This window comes from Dreissena polymorpha, chromosome 12 (genome assembly GCF_020536995.1).
Source record: "Dreissena polymorpha isolate Duluth1 chromosome 12, UMN_Dpol_1.0, whole genome shotgun sequence".
Taxonomy (NCBI): Eukaryota; Metazoa; Mollusca; class Bivalvia; order Myida; family Dreissenidae; genus Dreissena; species Dreissena polymorpha.
In genome coordinates, this window is record NC_068366.1 from 26721379 (window position 1) to 26749272 (window position 27894).

The 27894-nt window shown below is 35.1% G+C and overlaps 1 protein-coding gene across 7 annotated transcripts; it reads right to left on the minus strand.

Moving 5' to 3' along the window:
- Positions 1-43: 43 nt before the first annotated feature.
- LOC127853580 (UBX domain-containing protein 11-like) lies at positions 44-27776 on the minus strand. Of its 7 annotated transcripts, none has more exons than XM_052388241.1 (16): positions 27727-27776; positions 25789-25856; positions 24038-24075; positions 21454-21612; positions 20037-20081; positions 17248-17345; positions 16535-16589; positions 14743-14822; positions 11526-11619; positions 10362-10495; positions 7022-7189; positions 4679-4862; positions 4425-4528; positions 3137-3204; positions 2338-2490; positions 44-733 (listed from the first exon to the last, which is right to left on the minus strand). In XM_052388241.1, the coding sequence occupies exons 2-16, from the start codon at positions 25851-25853 to the stop codon at positions 604-606; spliced, it is 1575 nt and encodes a 524-aa protein (XP_052244201.1). In that variant the 5' UTR covers positions 25854-25856; positions 27727-27776; the 3' UTR covers positions 44-603. The 7 variants fall into 7 exon arrangements, with proteins under 7 accessions (XP_052244201.1, XP_052244199.1, XP_052244197.1 ...); XM_052388239.1 differs by having other exon boundaries at positions 27717-27768; XM_052388237.1 differs by lacking the exon at positions 27727-27776 and adding an exon at positions 27523-27710.
- Positions 27777-27894: the final 118 nt, after the last annotated feature.

Consider the following 27894-nt stretch of genomic DNA (forward strand, 5'->3'; position numbering starts at 1 on the left):
ATTTTCAATATTCATTCCCATCCCTACATAAAATCATCACAGATTATTTTAGTAATTTTATTCCATTCTTTCAAGACAAATCTAACAAAACCATTTATGTAAATCAAAAAATTAAATTTAAATACAATACAAAACATTCACAGAAAAATGTAAGTGCATAATTTCAATTCATGTACAACATGTTTAAAACAAAATATTGGTCCAGATTGTTAGATCTGCCTTTACATATATTACACTACACGATCTAACAGATCCATAAAACATCAGTAAGCAAAGAATTAATATATCACAGAAAATGAAATGCAAATTATACTGATTACTGGTAACATATGGCAAACCATACTGCTATCATGACTATTTATGTAGTTATTAAGCATCAGCAATATGAACACCCAAGAAACCTCAAAGAATTGTACATGGAACTGTCCATGGCAAGAATATTAAACACTGATTCAACTTTGGGTTCCAATGCATTGAATCGTTCATTGAAAAGATAATGTTCCAATCATGTTTCAAAACTAATTAAACCTGTACCATAAGTACCATATCATGGAATCGTGCACACAGAAGACCAAGTCCTTTCGCATGTTTTGAAATGAAACACTAGGATTTCTTCTTAAGATATGCCACAGCATTTGGTGTAAGCCCGGCTTCTTGTAATGTGAGACTGTCGTCTGTGTGCACCTTTGTTGGATGGGTTGAAACTATGTCAAATGCAGCCACTGAATTGCTCCTGTCAATGAGAAAACATGTCAGTAGAAATTGAGGGCAAATTGTATTTGCATTCAACTATAGAAAACCAATCACAGGGGCCAGTAAAAAAAACACAAAAAAACAACACAATAATTCTAAATGTCAAAAGCAACCATTTGCCGACCGCATCGCGCAGATTTTGGAACGCCATTATTTGATTGGTTGAAATTGTAAAAAGTTCAAAGGTAAGGTAACAATTGACACAGGCAAATGGTTGCTTTTGACGTTAAGAATTATTGTGTGTGAAAACAAGTTGATTTCTTGGCTAATATTTGGAGACCGAGCGGGTAATTGACATGGATAGTGTTCCTTGGATGTGTTTTATATGGAAACACAGACAATTTATCGGATAATCGCTTATTACGTGCCAAACAGGACTCCTCCAGTGTAAACACAAGTGGACAGGTTTAGCTACATCATCCAAATTTTGGACAATTTCTCATGTTTGAGGCCATGTGGAAAGTTAAATACTGCGTCGAATGGAATGACAGAGGTACCATTTGAAAGATAACTTATTTTGCTGTAAATCTGTGCAGAGTTTTTGTTGATAAACATATGAATTGTGTAGCAGTGCCTTGGAATTCATGTCCGGTAGTAGGTTTGCCCTTTTCCTTTTTCTAACATGTACTTTTTTTTTTTTACTGGCCCCTGTGAAACCAATAAACCAATACAACATAAATAATTGAGGGTAATTGTTTAATCACAAATATGCTTCAATAAAATAAGATGTAATTATATATACATAAAATCTGTTGGAAAACAAAGTTTATACAGCCTATAGAAATTGAAATTGATTATTCTTGCCAACAATAAATTTTGAATTTTAATAGAACAATAACGAAATATTAACAAGAAGGTGTAGTTGTTTTAATTATGCTATGCCTACTACTGGTGAAAAATACTAGACACATACATAGAAACACTCAATACTGATTTTACTTGCAACACAAACAAGTATAATCTATCATGGTAATTTTATTTTGAAAAAAAATGGGCACATATAATAAATAACTTGACAAAACAACATGTATATGTTACGAAGTGGCAATCCAAGAAGTTCAGTACCTACCTTTGAGCCTGCAGGTATTTTCTAACACACCTGACATCAGTACCTACCTTTGAGCCTGCATGTATTTTCTTATATATCTGACATCAGAACCTACCTTTGAGCCTGCAGGTATTTTCTAACACACCTGACATCAGTTTCTACCTTTGAGCCTGAAGGTATCTTCTAACATCTAACATCAGTACCTACCTTTGAGCCTGCATGTATTTTCTAACACACCTGACATCAGTACCTACCTTTAAGCCTGCAGGTATTTTCTAACATACCTGACATCAGTACCTACCTTTGAGCCTGCAGGTATTTTCTAACACACATGACATCAGTACCTACCTTTGTGCCTGCAGGTATTTTCTTACACACCTGACATCAGTATCTACCTTTAAGCCTGCAGGTATTTTCTAACACACCTGGCATCAGTACCTACCTTTGAGACTGCAGGTATTTTCTAACACACCTGACATCAGTACCTACCTTTAAGCCTGCAGGTATTTTCTAACACACCTGACATTAGTACCTACCTTTGAGCCTGCAGGTATTTTCTCAGACTCCCGACTGTTTCACTGAACTTCATCTTTAGTATGTACGTGTGACCGCCGTCCTCTGACTTGATCCTCAGCGTGGTGATGTCCCTTGGCGTGCACGGCCGAGATAACTCCGCCTCACCTGCCAATCTTAACACAAACAGAAGCATACAATATTTGATACTCTATCTGGGCCTAAAAATGGGCTTAATGCATGTGCATAAAGTGTCTTCATAGATTAGCCAGTGCAGTCTTTATCAGGGACAACACTTCTCACTGTTAAGTTTATTTTTCTTTTAAAGGAAGTCCCTTATTAGTGAAAATCTAGTTTAAGCTGATAATGTCCTAGATTAGCCTGTGCAGTCTGCACAGTCTAATCTGGGATGACACTTTAAGCACATGTGTGATGCCAAGTTTTGTCAGAACGAGGATCAGTTTTCTATCCCATCATTAGGCTCAGTTTTCTATCCCATCATTAGGCTCGCATGGAAGAAATAACATCCATTTAGCTTTTTTTTCATACTTTTAAATAAGGCAAAAATGTGCATAATAATACTGACAAAATAAAACTGTTTGGATTGAATCAAGCTGCATACATGTTCCATCTTTCACTGAAAGTAACTAACTTAATTGTATTTTATGCTTTAGGGCAATCAAACAATCAAATGAGCCTTGCTGTAGAAAAAGGGGGCTTAGTGCATGTGCGTAAGGTGTTGTCTTAATTTGGGAAGACTCTTTACGCACATGCATTAAGCGTCATGCGTTATGTATTAAGGCCAATGTTTGAGTGGCTTACCGTTTCCTCATGGCTATGACTGTGTCCGTCTCCACCAGAGTCACCTCAGGCTGGCTAGGTTTACCTCCCTTGAAATACAAAACAGTTTGACAAATATGAATATTTGCAAGTTGATACTAATGTGTTGATAGAAATACAACAAAATTATCCTTTTATACAAAAAACCCCAATGTAAAATGATGTCTTATTTCTTCATCATATAAAGCATTTAATTTTATTGATTGTTTCTCGTTTCAACCATACAAACATTTGTCATATATGGTTAAATAGTGAATAATTATTGTACATGTATTATCATTGTTTATTAGCCAATAAACAACTCCTTGCCATACTGATGCACAGCATATCACCCATGGTCTTATTACTATACAACAGAACTATCAATTTTAATTTATTTGTCAATAAACAATAATGAATCACACATTGTTTTGTACCAAATGCGCTTAAGAGCAAGTTAAAAGCACAAAATACGGAGACTGCAAATATTTTGTGGAGTACATACTAAATGTCTGAATGATTATGGAAGACAAATGTTCAAAATATGCTTCACAAAGGCACATAATTTTTTGTATGATTTAAGCAATTTTGTGTGTGCATGATGTACATAAAAGCAAGTAGATATACCAGTATGTTACATGGGTTTTGTTATTTTTATAAACATAATTGTTGAAGATGAAATACTTTAAAACGGTAGAGTCTACAAGTCTTGTTCATTATTTCAAACTGAGTTTCTAGCTGCATGAAAAGACATTGTGGAATTTCAGATTTTGGAACAAATGCATGACTAAAACGTTATTCCATCCATGTTTGTTAAACATAATTACAATAGATACAAATAATTGATTTGTGCTCTGGGAAAATATAGCTTAACCCTTTGCATGCTGGGAAATTTGTCGTCTGCTAAAATGTCGTCTGCTGAATTTCTAAAATTAGCATTTTCTTCGATTTTTTTCAAAGAATATTATCAGAATAGCAAACAGTTTGGATCCTGATGAGACGCCACGTTCTGTGGCGTCTCATCTGGATCCAAACTGTTTGCAAAGTCCTTCAAAATTCGGTTCCCGCACTGAAAGGGTTAATGCATGTCTGCGCAGGCTTATCAGGGATGTCACTTTTCGACTAGACTTGATTTTTATTAAGTGGACTTCCTTTTAACAAAAACTCCATGCAAATGCGGAAAGTGTCCTCCACATGATAATCTGGGACGCCACTTTGTGCACATGCATAAAGTCCAGTTTTCCTGAGGCTCATTTTAATATAAACCTCAACAAGACATGAATGTACTTACATTCAAAGTGTCCCCAAGTGAACTTCTGATGTCAATTATTTTGCCAGCCTTCATCACCGACTTTGGAAGTTTCTGTAGAAACTGTTCAACAGTAAGTTGTGGCCCTAGAAAGGAGAAGCTTTTGTGTTAAATTCAAGGGTCAACCAAATAAATCAACACAAATGAATGTCCATAAAGGATTTGAGTATGTTTAAACAAGGCCTTTCAATTGGACAAATGCACATAATCTAAAGAATATTATGCAAACCCTATACCAGGTAATTCTGACGTTGTGGCCTGGACTGGTTTATCTTTTGATTGGGAACTGCGAGGGTTTCTATCCTGTATGTTACTAGGTACCAGTCTAGATGGCACCGTCTCCCCACCCAACGTCTGCCCGGCCCCTTTAAAGATTTCATGTTGTCTCTCCTGGTAGTGCACCTCACGCTTGTCTGTCACCTGATCATAGTGAAAATAAGCTTGTCTGTCACCTGATCATAGTGAACATACACTTGACTATCACCTGATCATAGTGAAAATATGCTTGCCTGTCACCTGATCATTATGAAAATATGCTTGTCTGTCACCTGATCATAATGAAAATATGCTTGTCTGTCACCTGATCATAGTGAAAATAGGATTACCAGAAAAGAATTGCTGTGTTGATCGATAGTTAGTTTATCTGTACAGTGGCCAAATGTGATGTCATTTGTCAAGTAGTCATGCAAACAAGAGCTGTCAGAGGACAGTGCGCTCGACTATTCAAGTGCTTGATAGTATAACGTATGCCATCATGGGGAAATTGTTCATATTCAATAATTTATATGACGATCTTTCAAAAATAAAAAAAGGGGGGGTAGGGGGGGGGGGGGGTGAGAGGGGGGGTATAATGTGGGGTGTGGTAATTTATAAAAAAATAAAAATAAAATGCGATCATAAATAGGGCTGTCACGATTCATTGGTATATCGTGGTGCATGTCGTGAAAAAAATGGCACTGCGGCACCGTGTTGCCGCACCGGTTTTTTAAATATTATTATATAAGCAAAGATATAAATACATTACATAATTATTTTGATATAGATATCGTTTTGAAAACTGTAGAAGCGATTCAAAAGGGCTAAATAAATAATCCGTTAATATCCAGGTCAAGCAAGCGCTTCCACTGGTAGATGTTTAACTTTCACGTTTAAAATACGGCAATGTATGGGTCCGTACCTTTTTGGAATTTGGGACAGATTTCCTTTGCAAATAAGTTCATAATTATCCAAAAGATATTTACTCTATTTCTTATTTTCTTTCTTTAGTATATCGATCGTTCAAAGCATGGCACTTCCGAATTATGTTATCTTAAGATTATGAATAAGTCGAGGAAGAGTCAGAACGCTATGGATTTTCAATACTGGGCCTGCTGACTTCGCATTTTAAACATGCCCTTGAAGCGTTCGATTTACACAGATCGTAGTCACAGCTATTGTAAACAACATGGCGGACATTTTAGAAAAAGACGCGAATAACAATAACAATGACTACTTCTATCAAGTTTATTACAGTTTCTTTTACAGTTTCTAGTCATACTATGATACCAGTGTTTTCTGATTATTGAGTTTAATAAAGTTTGTAAAACTTGTTATTCTGCTGTTTTCTTCACAGATAAATATTCTGTAAAATATCGCGGTACGTACCGCGATACAGTGTTGCCATACCATGATATACCGCGGTACGCTCACGGCGTATCGTGGCAGCCCTAATCATAAATAAATGAAGTAATGGCAATTTAAGCAAAATGTTCAATTATCTAAGTGTAAAAGGGGCCATAATTATGTCAAAATGCTTGATACAGTGGTCTGCTCTTGTTTATATGTTGGGGTCATGTTGGTAAACAAGTATGAAATATATAAAAGCAATATGTCAAAGGATATAGGAAATATTTGGGGTAGTACGCAAACTTAAACATAGATTTATCAATAATATGCATAATCTAAGTATAAAAAGTGGCAATAATTATAACAAAATGCTTGATAGAGTTGTCTGCTCTTGTTTATAAGTTGGACTGATGTTGGTAAACAGGTATGCAAAATATAAAAGCAATATGTCAAGGGACTATGAAAATAAATGGGGTAGTATGAAAACTTTAACATTTGCTGCATATTCTAAGTGGAAACGGGGCCATAATTATGAGAGTTGTCTGCTCTTGTTTATAGGTTGGGGTCATGTTGGTAAACAAGTATGCAAAATATGAAAGCAATTTGTCAAGGGACAATGAAAATAATTAGGGTAGTACGAAAACTTTCACATTTGCACGCTAACACAGAGCAGACGCGGACTCCGGGGTGAGTAGGATAGCTCCACTATATATATTTCATATATAATAGTCGAACTAAAAATGATTAGATTACTTCATGAGGGCTAAGTGTGAAACTGCTGTAGCTGCTTACAATTTCTATATGAGGTACAATATTTTTTTTGCTCAAACCTTAACAAGACTTTGGAACAAACTTTCAGCATAATTACATTATATTATACGCTTGAAAAAAATTTGGTCCAGAAATGTACATAAGATTCCTCAAAAAAGAAACAAAATAATAACATCAAAACATGGAAAAAAAACGCCACTTACATTGAATGGCACACCGTCAGGATATCTCCCCTGCAGCTCGCTAGGGAAGTAGCCATCCAGGATGTCCTGTACACAGACCTGGGTTGTGGGGTCCGTGAAGGGACGGAATGGGCCATTGAACATCAGGATACCATTGGCATACAGCGTCAGCTGGATCGAGTCTGGCATCTGGTCAATCAAACAGTGGAGTGTGTAACATATGGTAGCATTGATTATAAATAAAACAGTGTGGATTAAAATTTATAAATTATTATGTGCTCATATTTACTTTGGACTTTTCTATGGGGTTGGGCTAGGAATTATTAACAAGACATTTTTACCAAAGGACATGGATCGACCCTCATTCTACTTTTGTTTTAAAACTCCGCTTATGTCGAAAACAAGCCGTTTGTATGAAGAATTCGACTTTTGACCGCTATATGTGAAATTTACCTTTGAGGGAGGGAGACGGATAATATAGGCAACACAAAGTGTGCTGATGGTGTTATTTTGTAGTCAGTCATTTACAAATTGCATGAAGTATTACATAGCCACAATCCGTACATGCTGTTTCAGGCCATTTTAGACGTTTTACCTCTAAGTGTAACCTTGACCAAATTATTTGTCGGGGATGTTATATGGACACTTCATCTTATGATGGTTTACATTTGTGTCAGGTAATTGTAAAAAACATAAATACATGGAAAAGTTATGGCTGAGCCATGAATTTTCAAGCTGCTTAATGGCCATATTTGACTTTTGACCACTAAGTGTGACCTGACCTCGGAGGTAGAAACACTGTTTTTACATGCAACATGTCATTTTATGATGGTTAACGTTTGTGCCAAGTTATTTTAAAATCCATTTATGTATGCCAAAGTTTTTGCTGAGACAGGTATTTTCATGCCTTTTTATTATGGCCGAATGTTACTTTTGATCTCTACTTGTGACATTTAGTGGGTAAGGAAGCCGAGTGTTATTTGCTACACATTGATTTATGACTTTTAGAATTGTGCCATGTTATTTTTAAATACATCATTTTATGGCAAAGTTATTGCTGAGACAGTTATTAAGGGACATCCAGATACTCGGAAATAGGTGCAGCCTGACATTAGGAGCCCTACATGCCACCTTGCTTTATTGTGGTAAAAAAGTTACATTAACAAAATAGATCTGTATACAAAGTTTCATTCTGTTCCCTTAGTTTGAAAAGTAACAAGAGCTGTCAGAGGGCAGCGCGCTTGACTATTCGAGTGCTTGACAGTATAACGTAAGCCATCATGGGGAAATTGTTCATATTCAATAATTCATTAGACAATCTTTCAAAAATAAAAAAGGAAAAACAAAATTGGGAGGGGAGGGGGGGTAGGGGAGTTGAGTGGTTGAGAGGGGGGGAATAATGTGGGGTGTGGTCATTTATTAGACGATCTTGAAAAAAAAAAGGAAAACAAAAATTGGAGGGGGGGGTAGGGGGGTGAGAGGGGGGGTATAATGTGGGGTGTGGTCATTTATAAGATGATCTTTCAAAAATGAAAAAAAGGAAAAAAAATAATTGGGGGGAGGTGGGGGGGGGGGGGGCAGGGATTCTGGGTTGGGGCGTGGAGTTTTGTTTGGGTGGAATCCATTGTAGTATTCAGGTAAGTGTTGTTTTGTCAAAGTATTAATAAAATCTGATCTTAAATAAAGAAGTTATGGCAATTTAAGCAAAATGTTCAATTATGTAAGTATAAAAGGGGCCATAATACTGTCAAAATGCTTGATACAGTTGTTTGCTCTTGAATAAAGGTTGGGGTCATGTTGGTAAACAAGTATGCAAAATATGAAAGCAATATGTCAAGGGACACAGGAAATATTTGGTGTAGTACGCAAACTTTAACATAGATTTATCAATAATATGCATATTCTAAGTATAAAAGGGGCAATTATTCTGTCAAAATGCTTGATACAGTTGTCTGCTCTTGTTTGTAGGTTGGGGTCATGATGGTAAACAAGTAAGCAAAATATGAAAGCAATTTGTCAAGGGACATTGAAAATATTTGGGGTAGTACACAAACTTTAACATTGGGAGGGAGGGGGGTGGGGGGGGTTGAAAGGTGAGTATAATGTGGGGCGTGGTAATTAATTAGATGAAAAATGGGGGTGGGGGGTAGGGGGGGGGGGGAGGGTGAGAGGGGGGTATAATGTGGGTGTGTGTTAATTTATTAGATGATGTTTAAAAAAAAATATTTATTTTTTTTTGGGGGGGGGGGGTAGGGGGTGGGGTGTGAGAGGGGGTATAATGTGGGGTGTGGTAATTTATTAGATGATGTATAAAAAAAAATTTGGGGGGGGGGAGGTTAGGGGGGGGGAGGGATTCTGGGAAGGGGCGTGGGGTATTGTTTGGGTGGAATCCATTGTGGTATTCAGGTAAGTGTTGTTTTGTCAAAGTAATAATAAAATGTGATCATAAATAAAGAAGTTATGGCAATTTAAGCAAAATTCAATTATCTAAGTGTAAAAGGGGCCATAATTATGTAAAAATGCTTGATACAGTGGTCTGCTCTTGTTTATAGGTTGGGGTCATGTTGGTAAACAAGTATGCAACATATAAAAGCAATATGTAAAAGGATAAAGGAAATATTCGGGGGTAGTATGCAACCTTTAACATAGGTTTAGCAATAATATGCATAATCTAAGTATAAAAAGTGGCAATAATTATGACCAAATGCCTAATGCTTGATAGAGTTGTCTGTTCTTGTTTATAGGTTGGGGTGATGTTGGTAAACAAGTATGCAAAATATGAAAGCAATATGTAAAGGGACAATGAAAATAAATGGGGTAGTACGAAAACTTTAACATTTGCTGCATATTCTAAGTGAAAAAGGGGCCATAATTATGACAAAATGCTTGATAGAGTTGTCTATTGTTTATAGGTTGGGGTCATGTTGGTAAACAAGTATGCAAAATATGAAAGCAATATGTCAAGGGACAATGAAAATAATTGGGGTAGTACGAAAACTTTAACATTTGCACGCCAATGGACACGGACACGCCGATGCCGGGGTGAGTAGGATAGCTCCACTATATATATTTCATATATAATAGTCGAGCTAAAAACATTTATATTAAACACACAACAAAAACATACAAAGAGCTGATAATATAATAAGCATAGTGAAATACAAGTCAAACTTCATTCTAAAACTACAGCTCGAATGATTGAAAAAAAAACGTACCAAAAACATAACCATATAATAATTAAAATAGAATGTATACATATCTAAAGGTAAACACAATTACTAGATATTCAAGCCATTTCAGTCTGTCACTGTACATAATCTGAGTGGAAATTTTAAAGTTAAATATTTTTGCCAGCACTAACCTTCAAGCGTGCCCCGTCCTTTGTCTGAGTGATAAATGCCACCCCTTCCCCTGCTAGGGCGTTCAAGTCTTTGATGTTCTCTACCAGACGGTTATAGTCTACGCGGAATGTGGGTTGCTGTGATACTGATGAACCTGTCAAGTGACCAAACATACAGTAACTGATGATGCTTTGCAAAATAATGTCACAATGAAAATTGATGCATAAGCAGAATACATGTATTAAGTACATACATTATCAACAAGAACTATGCAGGCATAGTCCTTTGGCCTTTAAGTAAAAAATGCCTAAATTCCAAAACATTATTTTTGTTTTTGTTTTAGCAATTCAGTAATGTAAAAATTAATATAGGACACATACAATTCTAATAAAGGACATGTACAATTTAAAAAAATCTAAAGCCGTTCCAACTTTGGGTCATTGCCACTCTTCCTTAACACAATCTGGGGGGAAGGCCTTTTATTCTATTACCAGATGAAAACCAATAGTATAACAACGATCGTATAAACTTAACTTTATACTATCGCTATTTTTAGACCATGGTTTTCCGATCTCTATCTTAAGAACACAATATGTTTCAATGTGACGTCATAGCACATGATGACGTTGAAGTAAACAAACACTTCGGAGTCAACTTGGAAAACCAGCGCTGTTTCTTTGAATTTTAAAGTATTTTTACTCTTTTTGAACGATAAACGACCACAAAATAATAGGATAAATAGAATATTATGTGAGTTTTGGATAAAGATAAAGTTTATCATGCTCGGCCCGAACCATGTAAGCGCTCGGCAAGCCTCGCGCTACATCGGTTCTAAGCCTCGCATGATAAACTTGATCTTTATCCAAAACTCACATAATATTCTCTATCTATATGTAAACAAGCTATGTCATTTCAAAGTTGTGTTATCTGTAAAACCGCAGTTTTGTGTGTAGGCTGTAAAATATTTGCATTCATGTGTAGTTAGGACTGAAAGGGCAATATAAGATTGTGTAAGAGCCATTACTGTGTGTGATCTTGGTGCTTGCTTGGGGTATTATGAAACATTTTCATCAAGTACGAACTGACTGCCATGATATGACTTAAATACTGATTAATACAGCAAACAATCTATATAAAACAAACAAATACAACCTAACACACTGTGTGCCAGTATGTCAGCTCACCTGGTCTCCACATTTCTTCCTCGTCACTTTCTTCTTGTTCCGCCTGCTCTTCATCCTCCCCCACCCACACCATTCCATAGTCAGACAAAAAATTCTGAAACAGCAACAATTAAATCGTAATTGATTTGAATGATTTTCTTTCTACTGTGCCATCATAAAATTATGAAATGCGTAAACACACCTTGACTTGTGCAAAACAAGGGTAGCTCAGAAATATTATACTCAAGATCCCTAGTAAGGGAGTACTTATGGCTGAAGGGGCATACATTGAACAAACTTAGTATAGGACCACTATATTATGTTACCTACCAACATTTACACCACTGAGCCATGTCATTTTATTGATTTTCAAAAGTTATTTTGTTATATAAGTCTGTATAAATTATGTGACCCCTACGTAACCCTAAAAGCTTGTTTCAGAGGAGATCTTTCAAGTTATTTTGCAATATATGTGTGACCCCTGGGGGGGGGGGCGTCAATTTTTAAAACCAGGGGCATAATTTAAATAAATTGTGAAATTGTGTACTTCTAGATTCATTTCATTTATAAAATCATGGGCATAGCGCCAATTGTTTTACCCAAGGGTCATAATTAAAAACAGTAGACTCTGCCATTACCAGACTCTCCGAATACCGGAAATCTCCCGATTCCGAACGGTCGGGCCATTCCGGTATTTTCGCCTTCTATTTCTTTGTTAAAAAATGTTGAATAAACCGAACTCTCTCAAAACCGGACACCGAACGGATATCTCCTTGAATTTCTTCATTTTTAACGTAAAATACATTGAATACACCGGTAGTCCAAATTTTCAAGATTCCTGAGGCGTGTAAATTACAATACCCAGTCAGCACGGCGCGTGCTGTGTCACACATTCAGCTCGCGCATGTATCGATAATTGGATTAAACATACCATAAAGGTGTCATATCGTTACCACGCTATTGAAGTCCGATTAAAGAATGTAAAACAAACTGTGAATGTCTATTATAGACGTGCGGTAACACCAAAAAGTGATTGACGCGATCGCTTTCTTAAGCTTATGATAAACAGTTTTATTACAAAATTAATGCATGCCGTTGCGACGATCACTTTCTTGTGATCTTCTCGGGTAGTTGAAAAGATCTTATAGCCATTTTTAAACGCTTAAATGGTTTTGACAAGACTTGCTGAGATTTGTGTGTGTGTATGTTTTGTGAAATGTGTTATGCCTTGAATAATAAATCGTGTGTCCACAACAATCGTATTTGTGTTGTAATTCGTCAAAATTGTCTATGACGTTTGGCGCTTCCTATTTGTAACAAATAAAACTAAATTAATTCAGTGCTATTTATAGCGAGCTCGAACACGACTCACTCGCCTATATGACAAATATCACATAAGCATGTACATGTACGTACATGTATAAAGCACAATGCTTACTTTGGAATTAATCAAAACAAGTTGGTATGGAATGTTTTTTTGCTTTAAATCGAATAAAAACACATTTTTTGAAGAATACTTTAAACATAAACACATGAGTAAAGTTATCACATGGTACATGTTAATGTATATGGTTTGTTTTGTTCTTATATGATTTTGTACACAATGCATATTTCGGCAATATGTCTCCTCTTGGTAAACCGGAACTCTCTGAAAACCAGACGATCAGACTGGTCCCCAGACTGTCGGGTTTTCAGAGAGTCTACTGTACATACAAAATATGGAAGCCTAGGGCTTTGTTATTTCAAACAAAAAGATTTTTAAAGGTATTCTTAATAGAAGTCAATTTGAAACTGGTGACACCTGGGCAAGTTAGTTTTGACCCCAGGCCTATAATGTAGCGGGAAAGGGTAAAACAAACTTTGTAGAAAATGCAAATTACCTTACATTAAACACTTTTATAATAAACAATCTTATAATAAACACCCTTATAAACAGTTCACAGACAGACGGATACAAACACACACATGAATGCACAGACAGACAAGGGACATCACTGTATCCCTATACCCCACCATCTGCACTATGTGCTAGGACATCACTGTATCCCTATACTCCACCATCTGCACTATGTGCTAGGACATCACTGTATCCCTATACCCCACCATCTGCACTATGTGCTAGGACATCACTGTATAGCTATACCCCACCATCTGCACAATGTGCAAGGACATCACTGTATCCCTATACCCCACCATCTGCACTATGCACAGACAGACGAGGGACATCACTGTATCCCTATACCCCACCATCTGCACTATGTGCTAGGACATCACTGTATCCCCATACCCCACCATGTGCACTATGTGCTAGGACATCACTGTATCCCTATACCCCACCATCTGCACTATGTGCTAGGACATCACTGTATCACTATACCCCACCATCTGCACTATGTGCTAGGACATCACTGTATCCCTATACCCCACCATCTGCACTATGCACAGACAGACGAGGGACATCACTGTATCCCTATACCCCACCATCTGCACTATGTGCTAGGACATCACTGTATCCCCATACCCCACCATGTGCTAGGACATCACTGTATCCCTATACCCCACCATCTGCACTATGTGCTAGGACATCACTGTATCACTATACCCCACCATCTGCACTATGTGCTAGGACATCACTGTATCCCTATACCCCACCATCTGCACTATGTGCTAGGACATCACTGTATCCCTATACCCCACCATCTGCACTATGTGCTAGGACATCACTGTATCCCTATACCCCACCATCTGCACTATGTGCTAGGACATCACTGTATCCCTATACCCCACCATCTGCACTATGTGCTAGGACATCACCTATGTGCTAAGTTAAGCTAAAATAACAACAGTAAAATATTATCCATCACTTTGAACAACTTTGATCTGTGTTGTTATGGCAATTGGTCACTAAATAGAGGTAAGTAAAGAATTTTGTGCTGAAAAAGAAAGTTTTCGCCTGCTGGTGTCTCTTCACTATATTTTTAAAGTATATCAAAAATGTGTCTTTAGGTTTTTAATTATGGGTACTGTTTTGAACATATACTTTTGAATGGATACTAATCTCTTTTGTTTGCTTAAATTCACTTCTTTTTTCTTATCAAAAATGTTCATTTCAACTGTTGGAGAAAGCAGTAATTGTTCAATTATAACAAAACAAAACATCTTATAAAGTCATATTCTTGAAACAATATGAACCAAAAGAATTGATAAAAATATAATAAAAACTTTTTTTTTTGGTTACCTCCATCTGTTGAATTTGTTCCTGCAACTGGTAACACTTGTTTTCCAGCTCCACTACTCGACTGTTAGGGTCATTTGAACCTGAAACAAGATATGTTCATTAAATATGTATGCCCCCCATCCCCAACTAGCTGCAATTGTCCCTATGACCATTACATCTGTTGATATGAAAATCATTAGGGGTCATCAAGCCTTACCATCCTACTTATTGATATGACCTTGAGGTACTATTGTGTGCAAACAATTTATATGTAACCTTGATCTTTGACCTTTTGACCTTAAAATCAAAAGGCATATTTCCCTCTTCCCATGTAACCACCATTCAAACTTAGATGATCATTGGTTGAAGCGTTCTTTAAATATTAAATTGAACCAATTTCTTGAAAAAAGCCCCTGTGACCTTTGACATGATTATCTTAAAACTTATTTCGCCACTTTCTTTCAACTTACTGTAAAAATGCAGTCATAAGTCGAGATTTTTTTCCTCCAAAAATTGATTAAAATTATATTCTCGACTTATGAGATCGTTCATGAAAAATAAAAATCGAGCAAGTGTTTTACGCAAGTTGAGGTCCGATTTGCTGTAATTACTCGGCCTAAGCATTAAAACTACGAATACATTTATCTATGATTTTCCGAGAAATACCGATAAGTTCCGATTTACAAACTTTCTGTACTGTTCCAAACTATGGCGTACGCCCATGTTTACATAATTCCTAAACACATATATCGTAAATAATGGCAGTGTTTTATTGGATCATTTATACTTATTATCAAATTCCACATGAAGTTTGTAAATCAGAAATTATTACTAATTATGAAATTGCAAGGTAAAACTATTTTTAATTACTATAATATCGGGTTTGTTTAATATAATTAACATGTAAATCAATATAGTTGTGCCACAAAATCGAAAATAAATTTGATGGGGTCGCAATTTTATTGACGCTGATTTTCCAATGGTCTGTATACCAGACTTATTAAGTGAACATACACAAAATGTCACATTTTCGAACCATTTTTATACCCCCTGACTTATGAGCTGGCAGACCTATGACTGAGTTTTTACGGTAAGTAACCACTTTAACAATATGCATGATATAGGTTAAAGTTTTCTCAAGATATTCTGTGCAACATAATTTCCTGTTACAAGCCCCTGCAACCCTCACCTTTAACCTCAAAATCACAACAAATCTCTCTATCTTCCAAATTAATCAGTGTACCACTTTAACCGATCGCAGGCAAAAGCATTCTCTAGATACCATGCAGAAACCAATTTCTTGATACAAGCTCATGTGCCTTTGTGTTTTCTTTTCCTCCCATGTAACCAATATACCAACAGTCATTATCACTGGTCAAAGCGTTCTCAAAATATAGTGATGAAACAATTCCATTTAGCAAGCCCCTGTAACCTTTACCTTTTACCTAGTTACCTTAAAAGCCTTGTCTTCTTCTCTTTCTCCCAAGCAACCACTATGCAGATCTGTATGATTAGAACTCAAAGCATTCTCACTGAATTTACTATATGTTTAATGACAAGCCACCGTGACCTTGGTCTTAGACTGTTTGACCTCAAAAATAATAATTGAATGTTCTACAGACTTACCTACCTACCTACTGACCATCAGGTCCAAAGCAGTATACCCAATGTTCTTTAAAGGGGTCATAATTAATGGCAATTTACCAAGGAATATCATACTTGAAAGATGTTTTTGCATAATTTCAACATTTCATATCCAAAGGATATTTGGTAAAAGAAAAAATTTAGAGTGTAAAGGTCATAATATTATTACCTTGAGCCTTTTGCAATAATTTATTTTTCTCTGTCAATACTTGAATTTTCTTTTCCTAAAAAGAAAGTATGCAAACATAAATTAACAACAAATCCAGTCATAAAAAAGACACAAATTCAAGGAGGTGCAAAGAAGACAAGCAAGAGTGCTTTTGCTACAGAGACGGATTATAAAGTGCGACTCTTATCATGTTGATCACTTAAGGCAATTAATTAAAAAATCCAACTATGGTGAACAAAGTTGTGCTCAAGTCAAAGTGTCAAGTACAAGTTTCCTTAATTAGACCTTTGACCTTGACATGTGACCTTGACCTTGGACATAAGGAACAGGTTCTTTAGTGCAACATTGCATGCCATCCTGCTGATCACTTATGCCGAAATGCTCAGGTGTTTCAATCATACGGCAATTTTCAAACAAGCATATACAAACCAAATATTTGATCTCATTTATAGAAAAATACTGCAGAGTACCAGGTATTTCAAAATATACATCATACAGTGAAAAAGTGTCATCTTCATGGATAGATGATACAAATGTATAACAAGATATGACAAACAATGTGTTTAGCTGTTCAGAAAGCAATGCCTTGATTGTTTGACAGAACAATCTTTTAAAAAACATTTGTATGCCATAAACAGTGTTTGATGAACTTCTACCTATATGCACAGTTATACATATCATGTCAATTAATTATATCATATACTGGAGAATACCTTGTCAGCCATTTCCTGGGCTTGCACTGCCAGTCTGGCTTCTAACTGTGTTATACGAGATATCATGGTGGCCATGAGTTCATGATCACTGGGCGGAGCTAAAACAATAAGGAAAACCACTCTGTATTACATCATGGTGGCCATGAGTTCATGATCCCTAGGTGGAGCTAAAACACAACATGAAACCTCTCTGTATTACATCATGGTGGCCATGAGTTCATGATCCTTATGTGGAGCTAAAACAAAACATGAAACCACTCTGTATTACATCATGGTGGCCATGAGTTCATGATCTCTAGGTGGAGCTAAAACACAACATGAAACCACTCTGTATTAGATCATGGTGGCCATGAGTTCATGATCTCTAGGTGGAGCTAAAACACAACATGAAACCACTCTGTATTACATCATGGTGACCATGAGTTCATGATCTCTAGGTGGAGCTAAAACACAACATGAAACCATGCTGTATTACTTCATGGTGGCCATGAGTTCATGATCAGTGGGTGGAGCTAAAACACAACATGAAACAAAGCTGTATTACATCATGGTGACCATGAGTTCATGATTCCTAGGTGGAGCTAAAACACAACATAAAATCACGCTTTATTACTTCGTGGTGGCCATAAGTTCATGATCACTGGGCAGAGCTAAAACACACCATCAAATCACTCTGTATTATCTCATGGTGGCAATTAGGTTATGATAATTGGATGGAGCTAAAACACAACATGAAACCACTCTGTATTACATCATTGTGGCCATGAGTTCATTATCATTTGATGCAGCTAAAACACCACATAAAACCACTCTGTAATACATCATGTTGGTCGTGAGTTCATGATTACTGGGCGGAGCTAAAACACCACATGAAACCACTCTGTATTACATCATGGTGACCATGAGTTCATAATCACTGGGTAGAGCATAAACACAGCATGAAACCACTCTGTATTACATCATGTTGGTCGTGAGTTCATGATTACTGGGCGGAGCTAAAACACCACATGAAACCACTCTGTAATACATCATGGTGACCATGAGATCATGATTACTGGCAGAGCTAAAACAGCACATGAAACCACTCTGTATTACATCAAAGTGGCCATGAGTTCATCATTACTATTAGGAGCAGAAATACAAAAGGGAAACCCTTCTTATTCCTACAACATCATTATGTAAATTTAACTGCTGTACAAATTAGAAACAAATTTCAATTGAGTTAAATGCGCTGCATATAGTAAACTGAAGTTATTTTTACATTATATCACCAAATTCTGAGGATAACATAATGGTTGTTATGTGTGGTAATAACATTCTGTAGAAATACATGTAGGGTAAATTGTTGTTATGAAATAGAAGAGTTATTAATATTACCTTCAATAAGAAGTTTACAAATGTTAAAAGTGACCAATATATACTGTAAAAATAGTAAGTGCTAAGCTTGAAAGCAAAAAAAAACACATTCAATGTTTTATTTGTGTTTGCATCTATGCTTAACATGCCAACTGAACCCAGGTTCATACACTGTATTGGCTTTTACATACATATTCTGTAATAAAATTTTATGGAGTGTAAAAAAGCAGTCCTTTATGCCTTGAATATATATTTGTCAGTATGAAAATTTAAATATTTAGCTCACTTATATAAGTGAAATAAAAAATAACAGTTACATATTCAATTCATGTAATCGTTATGTTAACAATTCATTAAAGGAATACAGTTGTCTACTTTAAACATGTAACATTTTGTCAGGCAATAAATAAGCATACTATTATGCTTTGACTATTATATATCATGTTATAAGAGAAAAGATGCACATGACCCTTATTCAAAGCCAACAGACCAGAAAATACATGTCAAACAAACCAAAACTTCAAACAGCAAACAAACTTGAAAATCAATTTCAATGAAAGTAATATGCAAGCTTCTATATTATGGTCCTCTAGCAAAATTTAACTTTCAAATGATGGTCTTCTAAGCTAATTCTAGCAAACTAACTTAATTGTCAAATCATTGTCGACTGGCTCTAGAAGAGAAAGTTGCTATTGCGAACACAATATAACTTGTATTATGCTATCCCATAAGTGCTTATGAAGTCTAGCTTATTCAAACTTAACTTAAAAAGCGGGCAAACAAAAACAAATCCAGTCAGCATATGAGGTGACTTATGGCGTATGAATATCACAGATTTAGTGGTATACAACCTTGAACAAATACAGACAGGAAAATAGTTCTGATAACTGTGCTTAGACATTCTCACAATAAGATAAAAGAAAATTACATGTGTCAAGAGTAAAGATTTAAAGACTTTCACTATCCTTCCTTTCCTTTCCTGAAGAATTTCATAAGCTAAAAGTGGATGGCGCACAAAGCACAATACACGTTGGGTGACAAAGTTTGATCACAAAATCTAACTCTGAGCACTCCTGCTCAGATAAACTAAAACAGCATGATTGTTAGGAAGTTTATCAGATTAGTAACTTTAAATTTGTGAAATTTATAGACATCAGAGAAGTAGAGTGCTTTGCAAATGTTGTAGAAAAATCACAATTAAAATGCCCACAAGAAATTCACTGACATTTTGCCTTTACAGATCAAAACTAAAACACAAAAAGCAAAAATGAATTGCATAAGTAAAGGAGAACAACTGAAATGAATCAGACCCAATGGTACAATGTGAAAAGAAAACATAGACATTTAGTAAACGTGACTGGCAGAGGTTTAGCCCTAGTGTGTAGCCGTGACTGTAAGTAACAGGACAGGGGAGGTATTTCACACTTACTTACATATTAAGGCAAGTTGGCCTAGGTCTGAATTAGATCTAGGCAGATCTGAAAATAACATTCACTTTAAGAGAAAACATGTTGTTTTTGTAGTGCAGCAAATCCAGTTTGTTTGAGTTCTTTCTTTAAATATTTTATTGTGTCTACTTTAACATAATTTTGTTTTGATAGTTTTTTTACTTTATTTCTATTTTCTCAACATGTAAGAACTCATACAACCGAGTGCTTATTAGATATGCATATTTTTAAATCTCGAGAAAGTATTACGTTTATGATTTAAAAAAATCTTACATTACCAGCGCATACAAACACATGGAACATTAACAGCTGTCATGTTAATATCAGAAAATTTCTTGTTAAGTAGTAAATCTGTTTTTTAATAACATTATGTCTTCTTTGAGCTTGTCAAAAAGCTTTTTTTTCATAGCACAAGAAATCTGCTATGTTTTTGTTTCATATTTGATCAGTGCAAAAATTTCATCATGCCTCTCTATCATTGAGACTATAACATGCATGTAAATTAATACGACCAAGAATGTAAAATAACAGTCAAAGACACGACCACTATCTGACATTCTAACACGGCACGCAACTTGTTTTCTATAGACAAAGAAGGAAATAAAGTGTGGGTTATTCTGCAATAACTTATGGGCGGAGCTTTATGTTTCAGAAATAGTTCCGAATAAATAAAGAAAATATTGCAGTAAAATGCACGTGCTTAACGCAGCTCTAAAAGAAATGTAATAAATGTAGCATGTATATAAATGTAATGAAACAACAAATTGTATAATATGTGATAAGTGGCATAACCACGCCTACAAAGAATGTCATTTGTTAGGGAAATGTAATTCAGAAAACATTTATAGCATGTCAGCTTTTCAGTAGCATCAATGAACGTGACGTCATTAAGTTTCTATGATTTTTGTTTTCAATGAAAGTGACGTCATTTGCAAAATATTTATTAACGAAAACGACGTCATATGTTTGTACAATTCAATGACGTCACTAAAAAGTGAATTTTGTACTAAGAAGGGCGGAGTATTGAAAAATATAGTTCACGTCCTAAAGCTTGAACCAAATCCATCAGAATCGTGTTAGAATCGAAACAATATTTTGCTATGATGGTTTGTTGTCGAATAACCCACAGTAAGTTGTATAGATGCGTGTTATCAAATCACTTGTGCTTCACACTCGTGATTTAATTCCTACGCATCTATACTCCTTACTGTGGGTTATTTGACAACAAACCATGATAGAAAAATATTATTTCTTAAATACAACAACTAAATTTTGATTTTTGTAATTTCATTACTTAAGTTCCAACTTTTTGCTGACAACTTTACTTACAACCATTTTTGTTAGAAAATAAAGTGAAAATTGTCCATATGATACAACTAGACAACACGTTCATGGCCTGTACCTGGAGCAGCATGTCCCTTTTGCGGCATGCCAAATCCCTGAGAGGCACGTGGGCTGACGTTGGGAAGTTTTGGCAGCCCGCCAAGAAATGGATCTCTGGTTTTTATCCTCTGGGAGGCCATGGTGCCAGTTATCTCCTCTAGCAGTTTGCTTTCATCATCTGATTAAACAGAATACAGAATAATAAAAATGTCTAGCAGTTCCATTAGTCACCTGTTTTAAGAAAAGATTGCACTGATGCAACAACAAGGCATTGAGTTTGACCTTATGTCTGGAGCAAAATGATGCCAAGTAGTGGTTATTCCCATAAAATGGATTTGAAGAGGTCTCTATTGACTATACATTAAGCTAATAAAAGTAGATATAAAATTAACTTAATTCAGAAAAGGAATGGAGTAGGAAGGTCTGCATTTTAAACTGGATTTATATTATTCTATAGAGTTGCTATTTTTTGTCGATATAACCCTTGCCAAGGGTAAAGATAACTTTAAAAACAAGAGCTGTCAGAGAACATCGCGCTCGACTATTCGAGTGCTTGACAGTATAACGTAAGCCATCGTGGGGATATTGTTCAATAAGGTCAAGGTAATATAGTCATATTCTAAGTGGAAGAGGACCATAATTGAAACATATTGATCGCTAATGTTTTAAAGAAGTAGTTCTTTATAGACGATTCGGAGTTAAGTAATAAATTTTCCACAATCTCTTGAACATTTGTAAAGACATAAAAAAACTAATAAGATTTTATTTCAAGTTTGATAGCAATAGCTTGGGTGGGATGGTTGGACGATCCTTCAAAAAGAAAATAAATATTTGTGAATTTTTTTTACCTTTTTAAAAAAAAAAAACTTTTTTGGGTGGGGGGTGGGGTGGGGAGGGGGGTATAATGTGGGGGTGTGGTCATTTATTAGATGATCTTTCAAAAATAAAAAATGAAAAAAACAATTTTTTTTTTTTTGGGGGGGGGGGGGGGAAGATGGATTCTGGGGTGGGGCGTCGGGGATGATTTGGGTGGAGGCCATTGTGGTATGTCAGGTAAGTGTTGGTATGTCAAAGCATGAATCAAATCTGATCATAAATAAAGAAGTTATGGCAATTTAATTTAAATTTATTTATTTGACCTTGAGAGTCAAGGTCATTCAAAGGTCAAAGTCAAATTCAACTTGCCAGGTACAGTACCCTCATGATAGTAAGAAAGTATTTAAAGTTTGAAAGCAATAGCCTTGATACTTAAGAACAAAATATTCAAAGCTACTAAGACAAAAAAGGGCCATAATTCAGTTAAAATGCCAACCAGACTTATGCAACTTGCCCTGTACAGTCCCCTTACAATAGTTGGCGTGTTTTCCAAGTCGGAAAGCAATAGCTATGATACTTTAGGAGTAAAATGGACCAAAACACAAAACTTAACCAAATGTTAAATTATCTAAGTATAAAAGGGGTCATAATTCTGTCAAATGCCAGTCAGAGTTACATAACTTAGCCTGCACAGTCCCCTTATGATAGTTAGTAAGTGTTGCAAGTATGAAAGCAAAAGCTTTGATACTTTAGGAATAAAGTGAACCTAAACACAAAACTTAACCAAAATTTCAATTTTCTAAGTATAAAAAGGGAACATAATTCTTATAAATGCTTGATACAGTTGTCTGCTTTTGTTTATAGATTGTGGTCATGATGGTAAAGAAGTATGCAAAATATAAAAGCAATATGAATAGGTACATAGAAAATATTTGAGGTGGTACGCAAACTTTAACATAGATTTATCAATAATATGCATATAATAAGTGGAAAAAAGGGCCATAATTCTTACAAAATGCTTGTAACAGTTGTCTGTTTCTGTTTATAGATTGGGATTATGTTGGTAAAGAAGTATGCAAAATATGAAAGCTATATGTCAAGGGACATAGAAAATATTTGAGGTGGTACGCAAACTTTAACATAGATTTATCAATAGTATGCATATTCTAAGTGAAAAAAAGGGCCATAATTCTTACAAAATGCTTGATACAGTTGTCTGCTCTTGTTTATAGGTTAGGGTCATGTTGGTTAAGAAGTATGCAAAATATAAAAGCAATACATCAAGAGACATAGGAAATATTTCAGGTGGTACGCAAACTTTAACATTCCAACGCTCACGGGAACGCCGACGCCAGGGTGAGTAGGATAGCTCCACTATATATATTTCATATATAATAGTCCAGCTTATAAGAATGTTTATGATACAAAATGTGATCACTAAATGCTTGCTTACATGTGACCTCCTCAGCACAGTTAAGGTTATTTGAAATAAAATCGGTGTAAATAATTGAAATTTTCTCGAGGTGAAATTTCTTATCCAAAAAGAAGGTGAAAATTCTTTTCCAATAATACCATAAACTGCTGAAAACTTGAAGCACGCAAAAATTTATGCTAAATCCTAACCAGGTTTGTCAATGTCAAATAAAGCAAGCAACTTTTCTCTAAATCTAAGCATTTGGTTAGGGGCTAGATGAACCCTTGTGTGTAAATACCTCTTTAAATCTTTAAGTTCTAAAATGTACAACAACTTGAGTTTATCATAATCAAGTCATGATCTAAACAAATACCTGTATATTGTGGATTTCTGAATGGAACTGGTCGGTGGCTAAAAATATAAAAAGAAATATCACCATGAATGTAAGGGATTCATTTTTTTTTATGAAATAAGAATAAAGGAAATGTAGTGAGATTAAAACTTAAAAGAAGAATATATTTAGGGATATTTTTACTCCTGCATTTTGCATATTTCACACACTTCAACAGGATGCATTCTAACATTGCAATTGAACATTATGATGAACACTTAATACAACTAGTATTAAATATAAGTGATAGTTTGGAAGATTACACATCACCATTCAAATGCCAGAAACTTATATTTTTTGACTGTGATAAAACAAATCATACTTTGAATTATCAGTACTCATTTTTGGGGGATTTTATATCACTAAATAGGTCATTAAAAAAAGCATTTATATGTGTAAAAAGAAATAGTAGAATGGTACTTTAATTGTGATTGAGTTTATGACCACTCCTATAGTTTCATTCAAAAATCATAAGGCGTATAAAAATAGTTAAGTCTAATATCACAGAGAATCATGCCTCATAAAAGAAACATTGATATTAATCAGCAAATGAGTATTCATCTTTTGTCACCACATATTGCCAAAATATAATAAATGCGTGTTACATGGACAAATATTCTCAATATAAGTCATAGTTTGCTGTTATTCTGTTTGTTATTGTTACACTTAAATTTTACTAAAAATACTAGTGCCAATTGGTGTCTTTGTTTTAAAACATATGCAAACTCAAGACCCGTGTTTCAAACAATAAAAATATCACTAGATATATGCAGTAATATAATATAATATAATAGTTTTGCAATGATATTTAAATATTTCGCTTTATTAAAAATAAGTTGATTAAATAACTATCAAAGCAGTTCAAAGAAGATAAAGTTAATAATTTATTCTTTTTTTTTTATTTCTTAATTTAATTGATAATTTTAGCATTTAATTTTGTTTCACAACCAAAACAAATTAAGCAATTTGGAATCCTCAACAGGAATCGCAAGTGTCACAAATTGAACAAATACAACGGAATGCTGCCAGATTCGTCCTTGGTAAACCTTTTAATTACCACAACCATAGTAGTGTAACATTAATAATCCAGCAGTTGAATTGGCCTTCTTTGGAAAAACGTTGATATAACGCTGACTTAGTACTTATGTATAAAGTTGTGCACAGCCTAGTAGCAGTACCAACATCAATACTGCCCGTCCCATCAGCTCGACACGATATGAAATTCATCCCTTACCACTGTAAGATAAATGCGTATCAACATTCTTTCTTCCCGCGAGTTATTGTTCCATTGAATCGTCTACCTGACCAAGTGCTTCAGCTAGACACAGTAGACAGTTTTAAGGTTGCTCTACAGTCGGCTGTGGTGGTGTGACTGGCTATCATTAACAGTGTATAGTGTACATACAAGTTGGACATTTTAAGTCACGTTTATTTTGGGAGCATCTGACCCCGCGCACATGTACAGTCACCCACACCTTCACCCGATGTCCAATAGGATTTTGTGAAGTATTTCATCGAAGTCGAAATTGTTTTAGTCATTACAATACAATACTGATCTGTTTGCAAAACAGTTATGTCTTTTAAAAACATAATTTATAGTATGTTTGGCATTGTTGGTTAAGATGAAAACTTTGCAAACTTAAGAGCAGAAACTGCTAAACAGCGCATCCTTATGTCAGTGTTTAATTTTGTTCTTAGGATTAAAAGAAACAACAAAACAGGTGTCTACTGACCCTTGGTTAAACCCCATCAGTGGTGTCTTCTGTGGCTTCTTCAGGCTGGACAGTGGACTGCTCATTCTCTGGGGATGCAATCAAATATACACAAAATTAAACTTCATCTTCACGTGCCATCCATTATTTATGTAGAGGGACCAATCGCCAAACAGTTAATAACACACAATACAAATGTACGAGACAAGACAACCAGGTATATGCACAAGACAAGACATCCCAGTGCACAACAAACACAAACAAGAAATAAAACTGGGGCCACTGCCTTAGAACGGTCAACGCAAATCATTGGGGGTTTAATATGGTTAATGGAGCTCCACACTCAGCCTAGAGCTATTTACTAAAACAGCAATTTTACATAATTTTAAATTACCATGGATTAAATAAAACAAATACAACCAAGGAAATTCAATTGAAACATTCACTCATAACATTTAAAAATATAAATAATGAAGGTAATCTATATATGTCCTACATATGGTTTCAACAGGCATGGGGTGGGGCTAAAGCTTCTAGTACATTATTGACTCTTATATGGACTGCATAATAAACCCTTCTTACAATAATCCTATGTATGTCATAATTTCATAATGAAAGGTAGCATACTTGAGAAAATGTTTATACAATATTTGTTTAATAATTGACTTATCAAATTGTGTCTGCTTTACAGATTATATAACAATAATTAAGTAGTATTATTTAACGGCTTTGTAATACAATTTGCCTTCCTCCTGTTTATTATTATTGAACAAAGAGTATTGTTGGGTCTTTGTAAAGTGCAGAAAGAAAGCAATGGGACATATCAAGTATGCATATCATGACACCCAATGCTTCAATATCCAATATTTTAATAGCTAGCTATATGGCCTTCTGGTCAATGTGTAATAATCAGGGCTTATTCTACAATTATCTAAATAAGCCAATGGCTATAAATTCACAAAATTGGCTACAGGAAATTTTATTTGGCTTCATCTATGTATCCATGAATACCCATTTTTATAAATAATTAAACAGAATTTTGCCAAAGTGAGGCAAATATTGGCTTTCACAATTTTTTACGCCCGGGGGAGGTTAGTCTTATTTATAAGATGCGCAAAGAATTTAGAGATACTTTTTATATGGGCTAAATTCTTTGGAACTCCAAATATTACCAATATAAAAAGTAGCTTAATATTTGAGAGCGTCAACAAGTTCGACTAGGGGGAGGTGTGATAATAAATAAATACAATTTGTATTTACCATACTCTCTGTACACCTAAATGAAATATTTTATTATATATTATTATTTAATCTACGCATGTATGTTAAATAGTTATTAAAACACTTCCTGGAGAATATGTTAGAAATTCAAACAAAATTTGCATTTTATGGCCATCCTACCATATTCTCTATTCTCAATATATTCACAAAGAACCACACCTTCATTCTATAAATATATTTATCAGTCCTTTTGGTATTAATAACTTTCAACAATTTGTTGTTTTTTTACTAATAACACAATCAACATATATCCCGGTGTGACCCAAATTCGACGATATAACGGTTACATAAAGCAATATTTCGCAAATAATGAAAGAACTTATATAGCAAAAAAATAATAATTTTTAACTCGGCTGTAATACTTTGAAATGATTCCAAGACATTAATCATCCATTTAAATTTAAATCGATAAAAATAGAACATTGTCGAATTTAGGTGTCGTCGAATTTGGGTTACGGTAGGATAGCATCTTACCATCTGTCAAAAATCTTATAAGCATAAAGTTTGGTATCGCATTTAGGACTGACGGTGTTCAAATACTTTTGGATGGTCAAACAACAGTTATATGAATAACGTAACATAATCCTCAACTATTGAATACATAAGTAAAGACACAAATTACGAAACAAAAATACGGCTAATTAACGCGAAAACGGGTGATTTTTTACATTTGTTTACATTTCGTCATGGCACCGGATGTTGTGCTTTTACAGGCGACACACCACAACATAAAATCTTGACTAAGTCGGTCATTTCGCAAGTTTCAGACATGCGGCGTGAAAATATGCCAAGTGACTACGGACCATAACGTTTATATCGATAACCATTACTAAAAATTATTTGTAT

Bases quoted from the DNA above. Each gene is read 5' to 3' on its own strand.
- LOC127853580 (XM_052388234.1), bottom strand. From the start codon at position 27,213: ATGAAGGTGTGGTTCTTTGTGAATATATTGAGAATAGAGAATATG. The intron at 14,823-16,534 runs GTAATAATATTA...ATCTTGTTTCAG, and splicing joins ATTATTGCAAAAGGCTCAAG to GTTCAAATGACCCTAACAGT. The intron at 7,190-10,361 runs GTTAGTGCTGGC...TTGATTGACCAG, and splicing joins AGGACGGGGCACGCTTGAAG to ATGCCAGACTCGATCCAGCT.